The sequence below is a fragment of the Myotis yumanensis genome, unplaced genomic scaffold (genome assembly GCF_028538775.1).
Source record: "Myotis yumanensis isolate MYYU_CA2020_CCGP unplaced genomic scaffold, mMyoYum1.0.hap1 SCAF_7, whole genome shotgun sequence".
NCBI classification, from domain to species: Eukaryota; Metazoa; Chordata; class Mammalia; order Chiroptera; family Vespertilionidae; genus Myotis; species Myotis yumanensis.
In genome coordinates, this window is record NW_027223758.1 from 33,573,322 (window position 1) to 33,594,634 (window position 21,313).

The window sequence follows — 21,313 nt, forward strand, 5'->3', positions numbered from 1 at the left end:
ACTGGAACTTAATATGGTTAGCACTGGATTTGTCTCCTATATCCTCTTTCCATTTCTTTTTGTACTTTTGTGAAGGGGGAGCTTCCCCTGTGAAGAGAAACCCCAGTCATTAAAGTGGTGGGAATGTTAGGATTTTCTTATTCTTTGCTCTAGAGGTAGAAATAATGGCTATGGAGAGAAATTTTGCTCTGCATGATGGCTAAGCTTAATGATTATTGTTTTTCTGTTTGTTGTTGTTTATGTATTTTTTTTTAATTATTAAAATTTTGGGGGGGATGGCATTTAAATTCTCACCTTACAGATATAAATTCAAAGCAAGGGAACTGGATCCCAGAATTCTTGAAGGTGGGCCCATCTTGCCCAAGAAACCGCCTGTGAAGCCACCCACTCAGCCTGTTGGCTTTGATTTAGAAATTGAGAAAAGAATCCAGGAGCGTGAGTCAAAGAAGAAATCAGAGGATGAACACTTTGAATTTCATTCCAGACCTTGCCCGACTAAGATCTTGGAAGATGTTGTGGTAAGAATGGTTGAGGCCCTGCATGCTGACAAAATTGTCCTGCTTATGACCAAATATCCACCCACTTATACATATTTGAATATATACTATGATCAGGGCATCATATTAAGAGTTGTAGGTGATAAAGAGACATATCAGAGGTAGATTTTGTTCTCAGGAAACTTAAAGTCCAATAAGGGAGACAACATATGTGTAATAATATAAAATGAGACAGAAGTGTTCTCAGAGAGATGGCAGTTAGAAGAATTATAGGAATTCAAAGGAGATAATGATTTCTTCTAGGTGGAAGGTTCAGGGAATGATTTTGGGAGGAGGAAGCATTTGACTTCATCCTTGACAATATGGAGTAATAGTCATCCTCATCATGTTGTCACTGTTGTAGTAGCTGACACTCTCAGTATGTGCCAGGCACTGCCCTAAGCCTTTTTCATATATTAAGCCATTCATGTTGACCATGGCCCCTCCAGGTAGTTTAGTCTAATTATCTCTAGTTTGAGATGAGGCAGTTGAGGCCCAGAGAGGTTAAGTAGCATTCCTAGGACACTCAGTTAGTAAACGGTGGAGCAAGGATAATAATTCAGGCACTCTGGCTCCAGAGTCTGTGATCCTAAACTCATTATATTGCTTCTCCATTACAAGGTAGAATTTGTACTTACAGAAATGCAAATGAACTCACGAGGCATTCCAGGCAGTGGGGGTGACAAAAAAAGCCTGAAGGTAGAAAACGGGACAGCTCCTGGAAACTTAGTGGGTCAGTTAAGCTGGAAAAAGGAAGTCTATATATTAACCGTTTGAGTCCCAAGCAGCACGATTGTGCTGCTGAGATTTTATGTCGAGAAAACATACGATTCGTTTGAGTCCCAGGGGGTATTGAAAAAACACTATCGAAGAATCCCAAACAGTGCAACCGCGCTTTCTCTAAATGAGTACGAAAAGACCCAAACAGCGTGATAGCGCTTGTTTTATTTTATGTCGAGAAATACCAAGCAGCGCAGTCCGACATCCCCTGAGGGGTCCCGGATTGCAAGAGGATACAGGCCAGGCTGAGGGACCCCACCAGTACACGAATCCGTGCACTGAGCCTCTAGTTCTTGAATAAAATAGAAGGTTCTTAAGGAAAATATGTAATTATTAAAAATAAAAAAATGACTATATCCCATCTAACATCCTCTTCCAGATCACCAGTCATACCTGAACTCCACTTTTAGAAACATTGATTTAGGAAATTGGTTTGGCAGTTTGTTGTGCTTTGGAGATAACTCGGGAGAAGTGTTAATTGGAGGAGGTTGACTAGAGTTCATTAGGAGTTAGTTGAGATCTTAGAGTAGTGTTGTACCAGGTTATGCCTTGTTGAGAATTCTGGATAAACAAATCAGCAAAGCACTAGGTTAAGCAAGTATGCAACTGAATTGAAGTGCTATGCTGCAGGAAAGTGTTTGCCAAATCCAGCTAGTTCTCAGAATCCTCTGGGGATCTTATTACGTAAACAGATTCCTGGGCCCCACCCCTGGAGCTTTTTATTTGTTAGGTGCAGCAAAGATTAGAGCCCAGTGAAGACTTTAGTGTCTGACACACTAAAGCAGTCACATTGTTAATAGTAAGAACTGTTTTATTGCATGCATACATTGTACTGAGTGTTTTTTTCCTGAGTGTTTTATGTCGATTATCTTATTTCTCATAACTCTTTAAGAGGTAGGTTCCATTTTTTAGGTGAGGAAAGAGACACTAAGAGGTGTCTAGTATGCAGAACCAGGATTTGAACTGTCATATTTTTAAAAAATATATATATATATATTTTAAAAATATATATATTCTGCATCAATATATATATTGATTTCAGAGAGGAAGCGAGAGGGAGAGAGAGGTAGAAACATCAGTGATGAGAGAGAATCATTGATTGACTGCCTCCTGCACACCCCCTATTGGGGATCAAGCCCACAACCTGGGCATGTGCCTTTATCAGGAATTGAACTGTGACCTCCTGGTTCATAGGTCAACTGAGCCACACCGGCTGGACTGAACTGTCATCTTAAGCACTGTCATCCTACCTCACAATGCTGTTATCATTGTTAATTTTGGCAAACACAGTTTTTGAGTTTGATGCTAGCTGTTTTCAGTTCTCTAAATTTCCAGTGATTTCACTTTAACTGATGGTTTCTAGAGAAGCAAAGCATAGGAGACGTTAGATGTATTCTCTTTCACTCTTCTTTGCTTTTTAGAAAGGGAAGTTCTGGGAGAGGAATGTGACTTGCCCATTTTTGGAAGCTGTTAGCAGAACTGAGATTAGGTCTCTTAATTCTAGTCTTGGACTTTTGTAATAGCACAGAAGAGCCTGCCTTCCAGAGCCCAAATGCATCTTGTCTGTCTGCCACCATTGTTCCCCATTCATGTCCTCTGGGTGCTTAAGCTGCATCTCTGTCTCCTTATGGTGTTTCTCAGGCGCTCCCGCCTGTGGTTGATAGGTGGCAAGGAGACAGCGGGCTTGGGCAGCAGTGGGCCATGAGGCAGAGATGAAATAACGGCTCTTGGGAGAGAGGTGGAGTGATGAAAGCCTTGAGCTCCAGGGTGTGAAATGTGAACTTGGTGCCGACATCTAGTGGGAGAGCTGGGGCACCACAGAGGTGGATATGGTGTCAGTGAGGCCAGTGAGTAATTTTAGCAGTGATATTTTAGGGTTGACTTGGGGAGACCAGCACAATTTCACCCCTACCCCCTCTTATCCCTGAAATAACATTGCTTCACAGTAATTTCCTAACTGCTCTGGGACAGGCCTGAGATCTTGTCCAAGGGACTTGGGGGGCATATCCTGCCTTACAGAGACATGCTTACCCCCATTATACTTTAGCTGCATTCCTGCTAGGTTTCTTTATAGCACATGTGAAAACCTGGGAATAATTGATTTATTACTTTTTCATTCTCTTTCTTCCACTAGAATGTGAGTTCCCTGAGAGTAGGGGCCGTGAATATCTGTACTGTTCACTTCTGTATCCCTAGAACCTAGCATCACAGCATAGGCACTCCAGTGTGGATAACTGAGTGAGTGACAGAACAAGCTGAAGTGCTCCAGCCTGTGTTTCTAGTGTGGTAGACGCTGGGAACTCAGAGATGGAATGTGAAACAGCCCTGGTCCTGAAAGCTTTCAGTCTGGCAGGTAGAGCAGATTGACATACAAACAGATTAATCAACCTTGTGTTCATTGAACAATTACTTCTGTAGGTTCCTTGGAGAATGCAATTGGCGACCTCCCTGCCCTTAAGGAATTTATAACTAAAAAAACTTAAAATGGCAAAACAAGAAGCCTTTGTTTCTAAAAACCCAGTTTTCTTTTCTTTATTTCTGATTGAGCCCCCAGTTGGCTTTGATTGCAGTGAAGAATGGGGTATGGGTAGATGGTTGCTGCAAAGTTGATTTTCATAAATCACCTTTCCCTCTCTCCCAACTAATTAGGATAGATGTTCCCATTGGTGAACATCTCTTTCATGGCTGACTTGTTAGAGGTTTCCATTGCTTTTCTTTTACAATGCATGTCTCTCTGGTGGGTGGATTTAGAGAGAGGGGGAAAATAGGAAAAGAGACATTATTTTAGAATGAAATGAGTCCTCAGATATTTATTTCCAATACTTTGTTTAATGAAAAGAAAACAAATAATCTGAGGTCTGAAGGCTATGTGATGCACCTAAGGTTACAGCAGTTGGAATCAGAGTTGGGTGAAAACAGATTTCTGGCTCCTTGTTCAGTGTTCTTATTCCCACATGTCATAAGTGTGTTTAGGCAAGAGGCTGGTGTTCACATGTCTAGGATGTTGTACAACAACAGATTTTGTTGTTTATGGTAAGCATTATTTGAAAATCCCATTTCATGGACTTTTGTCACTCAGATACATTGGATTTCACTATGCTGGAGATCTTGGCTTTGTTTAGGAAACATAAGAACTTTCACATCAGAATGAGCATTCCCCTTGTCGTGGTCACCATAGGAGGGCATACATTTTTTCCAATGATTGACATTGTGCAAAACATTTTGGAAAAGCCACTTGTCTTAGATCCTGTGGCACAGTCTTTTGGATCTCTTCAGGGATGGCAAATCTTCATATTTCAAAGATTAATTTGCTTTTAGAAGCTGGTGTAAAGTCATTTGGAACTAGAACTTCAGAGTAGTCCAAGATAATAGGTCTGGAAGCAGTTTTGTTTAATTAAAAGTAAAGATTGAGTTCTACCTTGCTTGGTCCCAAAATTGGCTTTGAAAGCCACTCAAGAAAGATATTCCAAAGATGTTTTTAGCAGTTTCAGCATTGTTGGAATTAAGGAGAAGTCTCTCAAGATGTAAATTTGAGTCCAAGGTATAAATTCTGTTATTCTTACTATATTCATTCAACAAACATTTGCTGAATGTTTGGCTTTATACTTGCCAAGGTTAGGGATTGATGAAATGCAAGTCCCCACTCATGGAGCACTCATAGGCTCACACAAGCAGATGAACATCTAAATAAACAAGTGCAATGAAGTTCTGTATGTACTGTGATAGAACTCTACACAGGGAGAGAGTGCGTCAGTTCTGTAGGTTCTGGGAGTTTGAGGATCTTGAAAGGCTTTATGAAGAAGAGATGCTTCTGTGGAGGTTTGAAAAGAAGGGTTAAGTACTTCAAAGCAGCTGAGAGAGAGTGCACAAGGAAAGACACTGAGTTGAGAACCAGTGTTAATTTTGGCAGTTGCCAGTAAGTAGTTCATTCATGTGTAGGAGGGTCAAGAGATAAGACTGGAGAGTCAGACAGGGTATCAGATTATAAAGCACCTTGTACTTCATGCCAGGGCATTTGTTATACTGTTGTAGCTAAACAGTAAGAGGGAGCCATTAAAGAATTTTAAGTCAGGAAGTAATATATCAGATGTGTTTTGAAAAATAATTCTGACTATATACAGAGGATGGATTGGAGGAATGAGATGAGCTGAAAAGCCTTTTAGAAGGCTGGTGAATGGTATAGGCAATTGATGATGTGGCCTGTGGTAAGGCAGTGAAGGGTTTAGAGAGAAGGCAGAGTAGAGAGCTGATGGGCAACATTAGCATGTGAGAGAGGATTTTTTAAATTGATCTGGTTATACATTTCATTCAAAACAACAGCCCAAGAGCTAACATTTTGTAGTTAGTATTAATTGCCAGATTTGTGATAGAGTATAAGTGCTTATAAAATGAACATTTTAAAAAATTTTGTTTTTGAGGGATTGGGGTATAGAAAGGAAGAGAAACATCAAAACATTGGCATTAGTTTGTTTTCTGTTGTCAGTAGTATTTTTTAAATTAAAAAGTAAGATTTTGATGAATTCTGTTTTTACTGAATATACAACTCAAACTATGTCATTATTGCCTCTCTTCTATTGTGACATTCCACCTTTGGAGTGCTACGGCAGATCCTTTGTCTTAGTTGCGTAAATAACGACATACTGAAACACTAGCTTTTTTTTTGATTCCTGGTTTTGTGAATTTCCCTTTAAGACAAGGATTTAATCTTAACTAGTGGAGATCGTCCTGGGATGTCTAATGGAGTTGTTTATTCCTTCCAGGGTGTTCCTGAAAAGAAACTACTTCCAATCACTGTCCCCAAATCACCAGCGTTTGCATTAAAGAACAGAATCCGAATGCCCATCAACAATGAGGTGATTCCCTGGGATGGGGATTTCTTCTTCCTTCTGCATCATCAATCTAAGCATTACTCTTTCTTAAAGCTTAATGGAACTCAAAGGCAGTCACTCTTGTCTGGAGTTGTCTTCAACAGTGGGCATAAACATTTGATCATCTCTTTTGCTCCTCCAAGAGCAAAGTAATTGGTGTGAATCTTCTGTCTTGCAGTGGTAATTCTTTGCAACTTATTGGAGGCCTGTCCGTTTGTATAACATTGACAATTAGCCTACCATTGTAACATGGATTAAAAGTTCCTGATCCCTGTCCTCTATTTTGCCTGAGTTGTTGTCACCATTCACTGAGGGACTTTTTAAAAATTTATTTATTTATTTATTTTTAGAGAGAGAGATTGATTGTTCCACTTATTTATGCATTCATTGGTTGCTTTTTGTATGTGCCCTGACTGGAGAGTGAACCTGCAACCTTGGTGTATTGGGACCAACACTCTAACCTACTGAGTTACCCTGTCAGGGCACTGAGGGACTTTAAAATTCACACCAGGCCTAGGGATTGGGGTATAGAAAGGAAGAGAAACACCAGGCTGTTAACATTCACCCTGTCCTATCTCCATTAATCCAAGGGTTGCAAAGGTGACTGTGTGATGATGGATCATGAAACTGGGATACATAAACTGTCATTGATCAGGCTAGTTTCCTGTTATATCTTCATCCTATATAATAAAAGCCTAATATGCAAATCGACCAAATGGCTGAACGACCGGTTGCTATGACATGCACTGACCACCAGGGGGCAGAGTCTCAACGCAGGAATTGCCCCCTGGTGGTCAGTGTGCTCCCACAGGGGGTGCGGCACTTAGCCAGAAGCCAGGCTCACGGCTGGTGAGTGCAGTGGCAGTGGTGGGAGCCTCTCCTGCCTCTGCTGCAGGCGGGCGGTAAGGAGCAAGGGGTCCCAGACTTCAAGAGCCCCGGACTGAGAGAAGGATGTCTGACTTCCAGCTTAAGCTGGCAGGCGGACATCCCCTGAGGGGTCCTGGACTATGAGAGGGCGCAGGCCGGGCTGAGGGACACCCTCTTCCCCCCAACCCTCTTCCAGTGCACGAATCTTGTGCACAGGGCCTCTAGTTTTATTAGAGGCATGGGTAGGGTCCCTAGGTCTGGCCTGGCGATCAAGGCCATTCGTGGCCTTCCGGCTGCTGGCTGGGGCCTTCCTTCGTTCCACGCAGCCCCCTGGTGGTCAGCCCACGCCATAGTGAGCGATTGAACTCCTGGTCTCCAGGTCGAACTCCTGAGGGGACGCTTTGCATATTAGCCTTTTATATATATAGATATCCAGAGTTGGGGTAAGTTCATAGCAGATCTCAAGCATAAGCCATTTTATGTGAGTTCATTTGAAACTAAAATACACAGTAATCTTACGTTACCAGTTTGAACCCAAACAACTTACTTGGTCCTATTCCGGGTTTAACGACTCATTAACTCCCAGTCACATGTTTTAGTGGAGTCTAGATGGAGGGTGAGTCAAAGAGGAGGCCAAGGTGTGTGTATCTTCTGTTCTTCATTTTATTCACACTGATTGATCTCATTAGTTTTTACAGCCTTCCTGTGAAAGACTTTACATCTTTAAGAGTAATTGTGTTAGACCTTTATCAAATACTTTCACATTGGTCTCACCCCAGTGAGTTGGTAGGTAACTTTGCTACATAGGAAACTAAGACACCTAAGAGGTGGGGTGACTTGCCTTAATGACTTCTGTCATATAATGTCTCTGACTCTCCATTCTGAGGAGGTAAGAGTGAGCAGTCTTGTTTTTAAACTGCGTTTTTTCTTGTAGGAAGAGGAGCCGGTAGTGATAAGAAGAGCTCAACCTCGGGCACATTTAGGGGTACCTTTTAAGCCCCAAATCCCAGAGGCAAAGACTGTGGAAATATGCCCTTTCTCATTTGATTCTCGAGACAAAGAACGCCAGTTACAGAAGGAGAAGAAAATAAAAGAACTGCAGAAAATGGAGGTAGGTGTTTTCATTTCTGTAAGTAGCTTAACACTATTCTTTGATCCCTCAAAGATAATCTTTTATGTTGCATTTTTATAAAAATCACTGACTTCCTTTGATCTCTTCATGACAACCTTATAAAGTATAAAAAGGGCAAGTAATTTTAATAAGCTTTCTGGCTCAAGGGTGTTAAGTGACTTGCCCATGATTATGTTGCCATTGCAGGCAATACCTGGGTTCCTTTTAAGCCCATTACTCTTTATTTTTTTTAATATGTTTTTATTGATTTCAGGAAGAAGGAGAGAGAGAGAGAGATAGAAACATCAATGATGAGAGAGAATCATTGATTAGCTGCCTCCTGCACACCCCCTACTGGGGATCAAGCCCACAACCTGGGCATGTGCCCTTGACCAGAATTGAACCCGGGACTCTTCAGTCCACAGGCTGACGCTCTGTTCGCTGAGCCAAACCAGCTAGGGCCCTTTTCTCTTTTTTAGATTTAGATTCGTCCAAATATTCTGGCGTAGCTATTGCTTTCTGGCTAGAAAGGCCTTATCTTAAATCTTATGTTTTCTTTTATATCAGGTGCCCAAGTTCAAGGCACATCTTTTGCCTGATTTTGACACTGTTAACCTGCCAGAGAAGAAGGTGAAGAGTGTAACCCAGACTGAGCCTTTCTGCTTGGAGACTGACAAAAGAGGTGCTTTAAAGGCACAGACTTGGAAGCACCAGGTGAGGGGTTGGGACAGCAGCTAATATGTAAATGGTTGTTTGTTGGTTTGTTAGAATGGGTAGGCCCACTACATTGAAATTCATCTCAGAACTAACACACTGGATTATTTCAGAGTCTCTGCTCTAAATCGGGTCAGCAAACTTTTTCTATTAAAAAAAAAAAAAGATTGTAAATACATATTTTAGGTTTTGTAGGCTGTATACGATCTGTCATATAGTGTGTGTGTGTGTGTGTGTATTTTAATTCTTTAAAATTGTAAAAACCATTCTTAGCTCAAAGAGGTTGTAAGCTGGCTGAAGTTTGCTGATCCTGGCTCTAAGTGCTCATCTGGGGAATGTGAGAACTGATAGGCTTTCTTTGCATCTGGAGTTTCTTTATATATTAGACTTGTTTATTACATGTTCACTTGTTTCTGTTGGTGCTTTGATAAGAAATAGAATAGTGAGAATAGATTCTCAATAGGGTATGCTGTTTTGTCAGCATAGTGTGCTCTTTGCTCTTTATAGATGACAGGTAGTTAAAAACAATTAATTGGTTGTTGGCTGGTTTAGTTGGAATCTAATTCTGCCCTATCTGGAGAAAATTTTTTCCTGAATCCCTAAGTTTGTTGGTATTTTTATATTGTCACTTATCTTACACTCTGTCCAAAAGGAGCTCTGGACTAATTTTTTTTTTTTTTTTAAACCTTTTTTTTTTTTTAAATATATTTTATTGATTTTTTTCAGAGAAGAAAGAAGAGGGACAGAGAGCTAGAAACATCAATGAGAGAGATCGATCAGCTGCCTCCTTACACGCTCCCCACTGGGGATGTGCCCGCAACCAAGGTACATGCCCTTGACCGGAATCGAACCTGGGACCCTTGAGTCCGCAGGCCGACGCTCTATCCACTGAGCCAAACCAGTTCGGCTCTGGACTAATTTTTTATAGGAAGTCACCCTTCTTGAAACCCAAGAAATGTGACTGCTAACCTGACTGAGTGAGCGTAGGCCTCTTGTTGTTGTTGTTACATTCTAGGAAAACTTGAGACTGTTGCTTTGAAAGTACTAGTGAATCTCTCTTTCAAGGTCCGTGACATAGAATGTCTGTGGGGTTATTTTCCATAATAAAAATTTTTTTCAAGTTTTTCAGACATATACAAAGTAGAATAGTATAATGAACTTGCATTAACCTGTAACCTGGTGCTATAGTGATCAAAACATAGAAAATCTTACTTTAGCTATGCTTCTATCTACTTATCTCTACACTGGATACTGCTACCTACACAGGATTACTTTGAAGCAAATCCTCATCTCATCTCATTTCTTTTTATTTCTTTTTATTTTTTTATTTTTTAATATATTTTATTGATTTTTCACAGAGAGGAAGGGAGAGAGATAGAGAGCTAGAAACATCGATGAGAGAGAAACATCGATCAGCTGCCTCCTGCACTTCTCCCACTGGGGATGTGCCCGCAACCCAGGCACATGCCCTTGACTGGAATCGAACCTGGGACCCTTCAGTCCGCAGGCCGACGCTCTATCCACTGAGCCAAACCGGTTTTGGCCATCTCATTTCTTTTTAAAAAAAATATATTTTATTGATTTTTTACAGAGAGGAAGGGAGTGGGATAGAGAGTTAGAAACATCGATGAGAGAGAAACATCGATTCAGCTGCCTCCTGTACACTCCCTACTGGGGATGTGCCTGAAACCAAGGTACATGCCCTTGACCAGAATCGAACCTGGGACCTTTCAGTCTGCAGGCCCATGCTCTATCCACTGAGCCAAACTGGTTAGGGCCCATCTCATCTCATTTTGTCCAAAATACTTCAGTGTGTAACTTTAAAATATAAGGATTAAAAAAAATAATCACAATATTATTATTGTAGTAAGACATTAACAGTAATTCCTTAATAATGACAGTCAGCACTTATATACCCCCAAATCTCTCAAAATTTTTTTCAAGCAGTTGAATCGCTCAAATCAAGATTCAAATAAGGTCCACATATTACAGTTGTTTAATAAATCCAAATCCCTTTTAATCTATAGCCTTCTCTACTTGCATTTTATTTATTGAATAAACTGGATTATTTGTCTTATTGGTTTTCCATAATCTGGATTTTGGTCATTGCATTCTGTGGTGTTGCTTAATATGTTCCTCTGTCTCCTATGTTTCCTGTTGATGAGTAGTTATATTGAGAGACTTGAGACTTGATTAAACTCTGGTTAGGTTTTTTTTTTTTTTTTGAGGGGGCTTGGCAGGGAGAATACTTTATAGATGATCACATCTGGGGGTATATAATGTCTGTTTTGGGAGTAGGTGTTAAGATAAGGTCTTAATATTACAATTGATCCTTGAACAACACTAGTTTGAACTACACAGGTCCATTTATGCATGGATTTTGTCAATAAGTACTGTGAATGTATTTTATCTTCCTTATTTTCTTAACATTTTCTCTAGCTTAATTTATTGTAAGAATACAGTATTTAATATATATAACATACAAAATATGTGTTAATTTACTATTTGTGTTATTGGTAAGGTTTTCAGTGGAGAGTAGGCTATTATAGTAAGTACATTTGGGAGGAGTCAAAAGTTATATGAGGTTTTCAACTGTGGAGTGTTGGTGCCCTAATCTTCATATTTTTCGAGGGTCAAATATATCATAAAGATACTTTCTAATTCTCAGTGGGTTTAGATGTTGTCATTCTGATCTACTCATTGTAAAGGGGGTTTTAATTGGGGTTTAGATGAAATCATTTGCTCTTTATTGATGAAACAGTTAGAAACACTAGTACTTGAGTCATGGAGGTGGTAGTCATGGCACGTTATCTGACAGGCTTTCTTTCTAATAGCTGGAAGAAGAACTGAAACAGCAGAAAGAAGCAACTTGCTTCAAGGCTCGTCCAAATACTGTCATCTTCCAGGAGCCCTTTGTTCCCAAGAAAGAGAAAAAATCCATGACTGGTAGTATTACATGTATTCTTGGGGGGTTGGGGCAACATTGTCAGACTTCCCAGGGGGATTGCCTGGGACTCAGTTGTGTCCGTATAATGCTGTGGCAACCAGAAGCATTTGTCTGTAGAGGATCTAGTTTTTTCTCTCCTTGACCCAGACTTTTGCCTTTGTTGAACCCAGCAGCTATGTTGAGTTTCAGAATATCTTGGGGCCAGATTCATAGAGCAAGATCCTGGGCAGAGGCAGCTGGCATTTCAGTAATAGTTATAGGCTTTCCCCACCTAAAGAGTACCAGGAAGTGAGGGAGGGATAGCCAGGACCTCTTTCTGGAGTTCACCCTGAAGCAAGCCTTAATTACAAAACATTTGCTTCCTTAAGCACTGGGTAGGTTGTCAGATAATTGGGATTCTTCTACATCTATCTGTCTTAAAGTCACAATGTGGTTTTAAGCAAGCTACTTCACCTATGTGGGTCTTGCTTTTTTCCTAATTAGTTGATTTTCAGGGGCCCTTCCATGTTTTAAACTTCTAAGACTCCAACTTTCAGTAAGGCTTCCTTAGTGCTTAGCCGTTCTATTGACATGCATGTCTGTGCCTCTTGCTGGCTGTATGGGGCCAGGTTTATGCAAGTCCTGCTTGTGTACCAATATTCTCTCTGTTTCTGTACTCAGATAGCCTTTCACTAGTTCAAGAACCTTTTCAGCTGGCCACTGAGAAGAGAGCCAAAGAGCGGCAAGAGATGGAGAAGAAAATGGCTGAGGCAGAAGCCCAGAGAGCCCAGAAGTTGGAGGAAGTCAGGCAGCAGGAGGAGGAGCAGCAGAAGGAGGAGCTGGCCAGGCTACGGAAAGAACTGGTAAAGACAGCAGGAGTGCTGACTGACTCATGATTGTCTCTGCTTTGTTTTCTCTTTACCTTGTCTTGTTTCAGAAAGAACCTAAGGTGGCTGCAAGGACACATCAAAGACAGGGGAAGCGGGAAACCACACAAATCACGGGTGATGACAAAGTGGAGATGTGAACGAGGCTTAAGATCTGTACATTGTGATCCATGTATCTGCTAATTTGAGTCATAATTTTGGCTCTTTTTAGGAACCAACCTGTCAGTTATATAACTCACAATGTTCATGTGATAAAAGCAAGCTGCTTGTTAAACAATACATTTATCCTTAGTCTTGCACTCAAATTCTTCCAGGGGTCTTCATAAGGAGGAAATCATGGCATAACTGTTCACAGTGATCATTAGCTTATTTTTATTATTTAAGGCTTAAGAGAACCAATGTATTTTACAATTAGACAAGAATACATAATTAGGGAAAGACTTGAGAATTGGGCAGTAACTCTATTTTCATTTTCCTCTTAATACTTGACTCAAATTCCTTGGAGTTACAGTGCATATCGGTTCACACGAACCTCTGTGCTAATACTAGCATAATGATTTAAATATTAGTTACCCAAAAAGAAAGCTTAATTCACATTTAGGACCCTTTCACTAGGAGGGCAGCAAGCCACATTAACTGCATCAGTGAGGAAGAAGACAGTTTTAGATGAAGCTTCATACGATTAATAAAAATGACTATGGAAATACATAAATTGTTGAGGTTTTGTCTAAAAGTGCTAAGCCATCAGCTGATACAGCAGTTGGCAGAGGTGACTGTGGCTGCAGGAAGGGACTAAGCACAAGGTATTAAAGGGACTAGCTTCTCAGCAAAATTCAAGCTACCATTTTCTGATTGAATGAAAAAACAATACATTCCCCACTCCAGATACACTCACAAAACCAACCTTTTTTCCATCCTCAGGCTCTTTGATTTTTCTTCAACACTTGGTTCCTGCTGCTTATGTTTGTCCCCATCATGGAACTATTTCTTACAGCGAGTCTCAGTGTAGGCTGATCGCACAGTTCTGTCAGTGCTTGTTAGCTCTCTATTAATCTGGCTTGATGTAGGATTGATTGTAGACCAACCTGTTAAACTCTCGGTCCACAACGAATATTTTTGCGGCCCAGCCAGTATAACGGTATATAAGAAACATTTTAATAAAAATTTCGTAACTTAATTTTTATAATATCCTGTTACACATAATTATTAATAATGAACTACAATGTTTGCTGATGACTGATAACTATAATTGTGTTGCATTCATTTCCCTTATGCGAAGGCGCACCATTTCTCTCCATTAATACTAGCAGCAAATACTTGAGCAGCCGATTGCCACGTCATTAGTCTTGGACTAACTTGTTTGGTGCGCGCAATAGGAAATATTTCGCTTTCAGAGAAGAAGAAAAATAGGTTTATTTGCGTTACGCTTATTAATTTGTGCAGTTATTCAGTGTCTGGTAAGTTAATGTTCAAGGAAAAATATTTTTATTAAACGTTCTATTATTTTATGTCAACAATTACTCATTTATTTCAGCCCTTTGTATTCAGCATGTCTCTATCGAAATAAACCTACGTTTTTATGAAAATTGAAGCTTTTTTTTTGCGGCCCACATAAACTGAAACCTTGTTTATTTGGCCTCTGTTAGCTTTTGAGTTTGACATGATTGTTGTAGACTGCCCAGAGGATAACAGGACCAGGCATTCTTTCAGCAATCCTTTCTAGTTACTGTTTTTTGTTTGTTTTTGTCTGTGCTTTTGGCGAATATTAAGACTCAGTAAGCTTAAGGCTGTACTTTAGCCAATTCTTAATCTTAACATGTATCTCTTCTCTGCTACAATTGAGTACTGCCCCATTATATCCTAGCAATAAACACTCAAACTGGAGGTAGGCTTGACATTCTTTAGTGTAAGCTGAGGGATGTAGCAAGACATGAACAGAAACCTACTTGGGCTCCAAAGCTAATTTGCTTTTCCATTATACTGTGTTGCCTCCCTGGCAACTCCCCCCCCCCCCCCCCCCCCCCCCGCCCCCACGCCTATCATTATCAGTGATGATTTTATTTTCCTTACTTTGCAGGTGCACAAGGCAAACCCAATACGCAAATACCAGGGTGTGGAGATCAAGTCAAGTGACCAGCCTCTGACCGTGCCTGTATCTCCCAAGTTCTCCACTCGATTCCATTGCTGAACTCAACTGTGGGCTGCAGACACTACCTGGGAACAGGAGCTGCTTTTTCCATCAAAGCTTTCTTTGTCACAGTGGTATGGAGAGGACACATTTCTTCAGACTTTACCTATCCATGCCCGACAGAGCATACCTAACAAGTGTGGACTCTAATTTTGTTGAGAATTGTTATCTTGCATTATGGAGGCTAATAATGAGACTCAACTCACATATATCTCGATCAGACTCCATGTAGTTATTTCCTTTGGACCATCAGTTGACCTTTAAAATGGGTTTTAACTTCGACTAGAATTTAAAGTCTTTATATCAGCACTATGTAATTTCTATTGCCCATTCCCCCTCCCCCCTTTTTTCTTTTCTATTTTATGTCAGAAAATAAAGATAGTTAATTATTGAGATAGGATTTGAGTCATGGCTTCAGTGAGGAACAGTCAGTATATCAGATTCCTCTTCTCTGCACAAAATGAATTTCAAGTTGAGCCCTTTGCTACGAGGGCAAAGCCTCATTAACTGCACAACAAGGAAGAAGACGGTGTGGACTGCTGGTAGCCATCAGCAAGCTTTGGGCAGAGCTGCTGCTACGAAGGCACATTCTTCCCTTATCGGTGCTGATAATAATGGCAATGCCGTGCTGCCCACGTTTTAAGTCCTTCAGTAACCTGGACTGGCAGAAATGTTTGTCTTCCCCTCCCTGGTTCCTTATAATTGTCAGCTCACATAACATTTTTTAAATAAATCCGTCCTTGACCTCCCCAGATAAGGATGATCACTTATTTTTTAGTGCCTCCCAAATGTTCCTTGTGTATATCTCTAGTACAGCAATTACACCACTGAGTTACTTGTACTTGTTTACAAACTAGCAGAGACACAGGTTTCTAAAATTACCTTAGTCATCTCTGTATTTCTTGTAGCTGGCACAGTATTTGCTAGGTCCATGTTAAATAGTATATTTTCTTTTAGACTTGACATTATTTATGAACTCTGCTCTATACCAATCATATTCTGTCCAGGCCAGTCCTAGGTACCGTATTAGACCTATATTCCTTTTATTTATTCATTCAGTGAGCATTGTGTATAAACCATTGTAGATTCAGTAAGATATGATTTGTAGGCCCACAAACTGATGCAAAATATGGTTCCTTTATTCACTTAGACGCATATGGTATACAGTTCCATAACTACTTATGTAGTTCATTTAACAATATTAATTTGGTACCAACTACATATAACTTGGCATTGTGCTAGTCTCTAGAAGTACAGCAGAGACCAAAAATAGAAGCCCTTGCCTTCATGGAGCTTACCTTTTTTTGAGGGGAGACGGACAATAAGCAAGTCACTGTTCTGACAGGTGAGAAATGTTTCCCTGACTGACTGGCCACTGTGTGGAGAATAGACTAGGGCAGGGAGCGGGCATGTGAGAAGGAAACAGGAAAGTTGGGGTTCTTGCTATAGTCGAGGTGAGAACTGATCGTGGCCCCCGGGCTTGCATGGTAGCAGTGGAGGTGGTGAGAAATGGTTGGATTCTGAATGGATTTTGAAGCTGTAACTGATAAGACTTAACAGATTGGACCTGGAGAGTAAGAGAAAGGGGAGTTAAGGAGGACATGCAGGTATCAGCCCCAAACAGAGTTTTCCATCCCTTGTACCCAGAGAAATCCAATTCTACCCCAGTCCTCATATCTCGTGGATTTTCTGGGGGCTTTATTATTATTATTATCATTTTTTCTAGTCACCTCTTGCTTTGGTTTTTAACTTTTGTTCATCTCTTGATCCCCTCTCTGTCCTGTGGAGCTTTTCTCCCTACCTACACCAGCCTTTCCTTTCTAACAGTTCACTATCCTTCATATAGTCCCATCTGGCATCATTTCTGTTGTCCATTTCTTGCTATTGGTTGTTTTATGGAGAATAAATCTGGCCCTCAAGTTGAGGGTTTTGGAAAGAGCATCATTGAGAATTAGGGGCCTGTGGGATCATTTTATCCCATTTACTTCATTCTGGATTACCTCCTCCAGAAACACCTTGTCGGAGTGGTAATGTGTTTCAGAAGCAAACAAATAGCTTGAAGTTGAGCCACAGATATCCATTGCCTCTTGCTTCCCAGAATTTCTCAATTTTCCAGTGGCTCTCTCTTCTCCTTAGCACTGCCTGTCTGGTATTGAGTCCTCTCTGAACTACCTCACATGACATTCATTTTTCTAGTACAGTCTCCCATTTTCCCTGAAACTTGCCACTTTGATTTTACAGAAAAATTCAGATTCTTCATCCCTTCAGGACATGTCTTAGAAGGAGCCTCTCAACACTCCAAAGTCACTTCAATTTTTCTAAACAAAGATCATGTCCTCTGATAGGAATTCACTGATTTCTGAGAAATCTGGCTGTCACACTTTGCTCGACAATTTTGCAAAGTTACTAGCACCTATGTATTGTTGGAATTCCCACAATTTCTGGGACAAACTCTGTTTTCCATATTGCTTTGATTTGGTCATGGTTTCCCATTGCTAATAGTCCTGCGCTAAGTTTCACACACTTGGGAGATTATTGTTCACTCTTTAGTTGATCAATTTGCTCTTGTGTAATTGCTTTGTTGCCATCTTGACTGCTATTTTAGTTCTTACTGGTTATTTTCCACAGAGTTTGTCCCTGGAACGTGGAGTTTGAGTGGTAGGCAGGCTGCAGTCTCAATTGCTCCATCATTTAATGGAGATGAGATCTGTACATGAGGAATTGTAATGCAAGATAAGATGTGACTGAGCCATGTGAGACAGATGAAACAAATGCTGAGGGAGATTCCTGTTGGAGGTGAGGTTGCAGGGTTTTTTGTTTGTTTGTTTTTTATTGATGAGAGAGAGAGAGAGAGAGAGAGAGAGAGAGAGAAAGAGAGAAAGATTGATTTGTTGTTCCACTCTTCCCTTGGTTGATTCTTATATGTGCCCTGACCAGGGATCGAACCCTGACTTGGCGAATTGGGATGATGCTCTAACCAACGGAGTTACGTGGCCAGGGTGAGGTTGCAGTTCTTTTTAAAAAAAAACATATTTTTATTGATTTTAGAGAGGAAGGGAGAGGGAGAGAGATTGAAACATCAATGATAAGAGAGAACCATTGATTGGCTGTCTCCTGCACGCCCCCTCCTGGGGATCAAGCCCACATCCCGGGAATGTGTCCCGACTAGGAATTGAACCATGATCTCCTGGTTCCTGGGTCGACAGTGCAATCATTGAGCCAGGCCAGGCGGGCTCTTTTTTCTTTTTAAAGTAAAAATCACAAAAGTAATACTGCCTTTGGAAATAAAACAATAATGATTATATCAAGACATGAACATCTCCTCCCCCTATTCCCATTCCCCGGGGGTAACTCATAGTTAACAATCGTGTGTTCTTTCAGAAAGCTTTTTATGTTCACACAGACTTATAGGGCATTTTTCTTTTTATAACAATATGACATAGCATTCTACATTTTTATTTTTATTGTTCTTTGAAAGGTTATGCATTCACATGGTTCAAAATTCAAAAGCTCCCAAGGTAAAGTTTCCCACTTTCTCCTCCAGCTGCTCCCTCCCCAGATTAGTGCTGCCAGGTGTGTTCCCTTGCGGAGATGGCTTCTGCATGTACAGATTCCTGTCTCTAACCTTTTATTTTTAGACAAAGTGTCATACTCTACACTCTGACCTCACTCTTTTCATATGTTCTACACTGAATGGTGTGGTTCAGCTGCTACTTTGGGCAAGTGCTGGCTTGCTCCCTGACTGAAGTAAGAAGCCTCTAATGAGAATCTAGTGACATGGAAACAGATCTGGAGTGGGGTCTAGTTCCTCTACATGATGTCCTTGGCTAGTGACCTGAGGTCCCAAGGACTGGAGGGCAGGTCAGTAACATCTGGTCTTTTTTAGCTCCTGGCTTAGCTGAGCCTTGGGTGCTTATTGGCTTGCATATTTGGTCAAACCTGTGTATCCCTTTAGATAAATCTTGACTTTGCTTTCCTCTCAGTTCCCTTCCGAATCTTGTCTGCTGGAGAAGGCTCCTCATTGCTGACAGTAGCAGTTAAAAAAGCCATCGGCCACGAGGCTGGCTCCTATTTCTGCACAGGCAGGCTGAGTTTCAGCTTGGTGGTGTGGGTCCAGGTAGGAATTGGTCAACATTCGGAATCCTGAGCTGCCATCTGCCCTGCAGCCTGCTGGGATGCTCAGTTTAGACAACATATAAAGTTTCCTGGATACGGGACAAGCCCAGGCCTATGGAAAGAGCAGGGAGGTTAAAGCGTGTGGTGCTTTGAGCAGTGACGAAGGCGTAACCAGGGAGCTGACATGTTTGCTCTGTCGCCAAGAATTCCAGGACAATTTGTTATCCGGCTGAAGCCAGTGTAGTTGCTGCAAAAAAGAAGCCTGGGGACAAAACCCTCCTTTTTCCTTGTTGCATTCGCTTTCTTGCATACCCACTCTTCAGTGCTGTAGTGAAGTTTACCGACATGGAAATGTCTGATGATGTTTGCTGTTCTCATGCAAGATAATAAGAGGCTGGGCTTAGGCCAAAGCATGGCTTTTATGTGCGGAAGGTGTCAGCTTCCTGAAAGGGCTTGACAAATGCAGGCATTTCACTCCCAGAAATCATAGTGGGAGGGGCAGGAGTAAAAAGCTGAGGCAAATACTAGGTTTTATTTAGGAACTATTTCACCAGACTAAGTCTAACTTGAAGGTATCAACTGCCCTCTCCCTTTTATTAAAAAGGAAATAAAAACTGGGCCTGTCTGATGAGACCCATGTAGTTATGGGATTGGTATCCCAGAACCGCCCAGGCAGGTATGTGAATGTGCCAAGAGCTGTAGCCAAGTGCCGCTGCCCAGCTTGTTTTGGCACCGGTGGTATTTTCTCAGGTCAAGGGTGGGAGACATAGTTTGCAGTTGGTCAAGATACTAAATAGTGAGTGGTCGTAAATTGTAATGTGAAAAGCAGTCTGGACAGCACTGACAGACTTTCACTGGTCGGCACTCAGGTACACAATCTCTCAGAAAACCCACGACGTCGCTAGAAAGTGACTTTAAATTTGCTGTATGCAAAAATCTCACAGCATTGTTATGTACACTTTTCATTGTTAGTTATATACAGTTTGGAATATACCTGGTAATAAGAGGAAAGAAAAAAAAATCCATGGTCCCATCACCCACCTTGAACACTGGTATTACTTTGTATAATCTCTTTTTCTCTTGTGTAAAACTTTTGTCTGTTTTTCTACATTATAGGGTTTTTCTGTATATATATTTTGTATTCTACTTTTTTAATTCAGCATAGTAATGACTCAGATATTTTTCCTATATCAACACATACTTTGTAAATACCAATGTTAACCACAGCACACTGCTCCCTTGTTTTGTCTTTGCTTTTCTTTGTTGAAAATGCTTGTTTTGCAAAGGATTTTTCTAGACTCGATTTATAGGACAGATTTGTCTTGATTTGCTCCCCTCTAATGTATCATGTCTGTCTCAACTTGAAGTGACTGTTTCAAACCACTTAGTCCATCTTTGTTATTAAAATATTAAAAGGAAATATAAGCCCCTCCCAAAAGCGTAGTTAGTGACGTTATTCTGGCAAAATGGGAAGCGCCTTTTAGCGGGCTTGATCTGTGTTACTGGCACTCATCCAGTGAAAAAGTTTATTGGCATTTAGCAAAGCCTTTCTGGAGAGGACTCTAGCTAGTTATGTTATTTTAAAGTCTTGGAACACTACATCTTCAGACAGTGGATTGTTGTCTCTAAGCCTTCAGGTCAGATTGGAAAGAACACTCTATTGGAGCGGTGGTGACTTTGGGGAAGAATAGGAGCAAGGATATCATCGCACTGATTCCCTGACATGCTAAGTGACGTTTCACAGGTCGCTTCCCTTTTCTGGACCAGTTTCCACATCTGTCAAATGAGGAGATTGAACTAGAATGATTAACAGGGCTCTTTTCAGCTTGAATATCTTCAAAATTTTTTTCTAGGCAATTTGTTTTCATTACACCGCAATTTGTTTTCATTACACCAGCCCTACTTTCGTGTTTATATTTTTCTATAACCAGTTGCTCAATCACTGTGAGAGGGCACCTCTAGCAAACTCTCCTGCCCCTGGATTTGCATTTGAACTTCAGTGAAGTATGTTGGAGACCAGTTTGTTATCTTGTTGAGGACTTCCCAAGGGTTGTTCTGGAAACGGAAATCTGTCCCAGATCACTCCAGGGGACTAATCCCTGAATACTGTCCCCTGACATACACACATTTTCTGATGTTTCTCTGGACCTTGGAACTGGTTAAAGACTGCACAGAATGAATGGTCAGTGAATTCTTACAGACTACTGCAGAAGTCCCTCCCGTGCTTGGTATTTCAAGGTGTGAAGTTGTCTCGAAGTGGTTCTATTGTAGATGGTTTAAGGACATCCCAGTCAAAGTGATGCCTTGCCTTGCTGCTCTT

General features: G+C 40.9%; 1 protein-coding gene across 1 annotated transcript in view; it reads left to right on the forward strand.

Moving 5' to 3' along the window:
• TPX2 (TPX2 microtubule nucleation factor) overlaps positions 1 to 20,413 on the forward strand; it is a 65,092-nt gene extending 44,679 nt beyond the window's left edge. The window contains exons 12-18 of the mRNA XM_070420104.1: positions 302 to 518; positions 6,077 to 6,169; positions 7,986 to 8,162; positions 8,730 to 8,876; positions 11,711 to 11,822; positions 12,484 to 12,665; positions 14,767 to 20,413. Coding sequence (XP_070276205.1) covers positions 302 to 518; positions 6,077 to 6,169; positions 7,986 to 8,162; positions 8,730 to 8,876; positions 11,711 to 11,822; positions 12,484 to 12,665; positions 14,767 to 14,877 — 1,039 coding nt within the window. The 3' untranslated portion in view covers positions 14,878 to 20,413. The remainder of the gene's footprint in view (positions 1 to 301; positions 519 to 6,076; positions 6,170 to 7,985; positions 8,163 to 8,729; positions 8,877 to 11,710; positions 11,823 to 12,483; positions 12,666 to 14,766) is intronic.
• Positions 20,414 to 21,313: the final 900 nt, after the last annotated feature.